The sequence below is a fragment of the Condylura cristata genome, unplaced genomic scaffold (assembly GCF_000260355.1).
Source record: "Condylura cristata isolate star-nosed mole 26May11 unplaced genomic scaffold, ConCri1.0 scaffold00001, whole genome shotgun sequence".
Lineage (NCBI taxonomy): Eukaryota > Metazoa > Chordata > Mammalia > Eulipotyphla > Talpidae > Condylura > Condylura cristata.
In genome coordinates this window covers 1,613,607-1,615,985 of record NW_004567102.1, presented here as the reverse complement: position 1 = coordinate 1,615,985, position 2,379 = coordinate 1,613,607, and the positions used below count along the sequence as shown (strand labels likewise).

General features: G+C 65.0%; 1 protein-coding gene across 1 annotated transcript in view; it reads right to left on the bottom strand.

Moving 5' to 3' along the window:
- ITPR3 (inositol 1,4,5-trisphosphate receptor, type 3) overlaps window positions 1–2,379 on the bottom strand; it is a 66,471-nt gene that overhangs the window by 33,355 nt on the left and 30,737 nt on the right. Inside the window, exons 4-8 of the mRNA XM_004673977.2 lie at window positions 1,837–1,995; window positions 1,477–1,575; window positions 1,115–1,198; window positions 314–460; window positions 1–52 (exon numbers count right to left, since the gene is read on the bottom strand). Of these exons, the coding sequence (XP_004674034.1) occupies window positions 1–52; window positions 314–460; window positions 1,115–1,198; window positions 1,477–1,575; window positions 1,837–1,995 (541 nt within the window). The remainder of the gene's footprint in view (window positions 53–313; window positions 461–1,114; window positions 1,199–1,476; window positions 1,576–1,836; window positions 1,996–2,379) is intronic.

Genomic DNA, 2,379 nt, shown 5'->3' with positions numbered 1-2,379 from the left:
ACAGGCCGTTCCAGTGGCCAGCTCCTCCACGGCAGGGGTCATGGTGGACGACCTGGCGGGGGTCGGGGTGGGGCAGGGCACAGGGGTGAGGCAGGAAGGAGACTGGCCAGGGAGGGGCAGCCCAAACCCTGCCGGGGGAGTGGAGGGATGGGGAGGGTGTGGAGCCCCTGAAGAACTGAACCCGCCGTGGCTCCCGAGGGGCTTAGAGGAGACATAGGGTCAAACTTCCGCCCCCTTCAGAGTGACGGAGGAGAGCGGGGGGTGGCCCAGGCCCGAGCGAAGGGCTGGTCCTGGACGCTGGAAGCAGGCTGACCTCCACCTCCCAGAGGGCGTTGGAGCTGGTGGCCGAGGTGGCGGACTGGCGCAGTGTGGTGCGCAGAAACACCTGCAGCTTGGCCTTGTACTCGTCGCACGTCAGGAACTTCTCCTGCTCCGCGTGGAAGAGCCGCACCACGTCCCCCTGCAGGCGGTGGGGTGCAGGCTCAGGGTGGGCAGAGACCCACCGGCCCACCTCAGTGCAGCGCAGCCCGGGTCGCTGGCTCCCGCCCGGACGGGCAGCTGGAGTGCGGGGACCAAGCCCCTCCGTCTCCGCGGCCTTGGACTCAGGCCAAGTCTGGGTCCTGGCTCTGCTCCTGCCGGCTGCGTGACTCGGAGCCAGCCCCTCAGCGTCCCCCTTGATGACCTCCTTGCACATGCTGTGAGGGCTGCTGAGTCAGGAAGTGACGCTGCACGCTCACGGTGTGCCAGCCGCCGAGCCAGCCCTCCCGTGCTCCCCCACAAACCCAGCCTGCAGGCGCAGGTGACAAACTCAGGCCTAGCCCAAGTATGTGTCCTGGTTGGTGACACACGCTGAGCTGTCCTCTTGGGGTCCCAGTGGGCTCTGGGGCGCCACTGCCTCCCCTGGGCCCATCACCCCTGGGCCCATCTCTCACGCACTAGCTGTCCTCCCTACACTGTGCTGAACACCAAGTACTCGGCCAACATCAGCAGAACAGACGCCTGTGTGAATACGTGCAGACCGAGTCGGCCACTGTGACGGAACCTGGTGACTTCTGCACCAGGCAGTGCCCGGCTGGAGCGAAAACAGGGTGGTCATGTGAGCTCCGATTCTTACCCCTTTCAACACCTCCTCCAAGTGATCTCGGAACTGCATGAACAGGTTGATCTTCCAGCTGGTGTTGCAGTTCACAGAATTGACCTGAGGGAGGCAGAGACACATGGTGCCAGGCAGACCCCCCAGCCATGAAAGCAGACAGTGCTGGGGCCCGGAGAGGGGGGCAGGACCGACCTCCTCAGGGCACAAGGGGGTGTCTCCTCCCAGCCGGTGTCCCTAGACCTGCCTGGGGGCCACCAGCTATGGGATGGAAAATGGGAGCACACGGGAGAGGTGGGGGCCGGCCCATCCAGGTGAAACTGGTGGGGAGAAGGTGGCTGTGTCCTCGGGGGCACGTGGGCACCTCCCGGCAGGCCGCTGACCTCCTTGCAGCCCACGTTGTCACTGAGCTCGTAATTGCTGGCATGCAGAGGCTGCCCGGCGTTGACGGGATTCAGGATCACCTTGTCCCCCACAACCACCTATGGGACAGGCGCAATAGGGTGAGGGTGGGCGGGGCCAGGCCGCCATGGTCTCCCTGGTCTGAGTCGGCCTGTCTGAGAAGTGGGCTCCACCTTACCAGTCCATCCCCTCCCCCACTCTGCCTCCCAGAAACCCCTCCGCAGCTGTGCCCGGCACCCCCCAGCAGGCCTCCCCCCCTCAGCCCGGCACCCCCCAGCAGGCCTCCCCCCCTCAGCCCGGCGCCCCCCCAGCAGGTCTCCCCCAATCAGCCCTGCCCTCACGTTGTCCCCGTTGCTTCGCAGCTTCCAGAAGGGCTGGATGAAGAGCCAGGAGCCCTCGTTGCCCGTGGCATCCAGGGTCACCCGCATGGCGTTCTTCTCCAGCAAGGCCGGCAGCCGCTTGTTCACTGTCAAGTACTTGTTGCTCTTCATGTGCAAGAGCTGGGGGCCAGGAGGGGCACAGGTGAGGTCACTGGGCCCCCGGAGGCATGCCCATCGGGGAGGGGGAGGCCGCGGGGGCTGCTTGGTCACGGCGTCGGACGCACAGACACCGACTGAAAGCCCTGCAGCCACACGCATAGCCACACAAACATGCACACCAGCGGGGCGCCCAGGTGACCCCGACACAGAACCAGCACCATTCTAAACGCACAGTGTAGTGTGTATCATCTTCCAAAGCCACCTGGGAAGCAGGGCCACCGCCTCATTTGGCAGGTGAGAAACTGCATCGGGAAGTTAAATAACTTCCCCAAAGTCACAGAGCCAAGATCTGAACCCCCAAACTGCCGGTGACCACTGTGCCGAAAACAGACCCGTGGACACAGC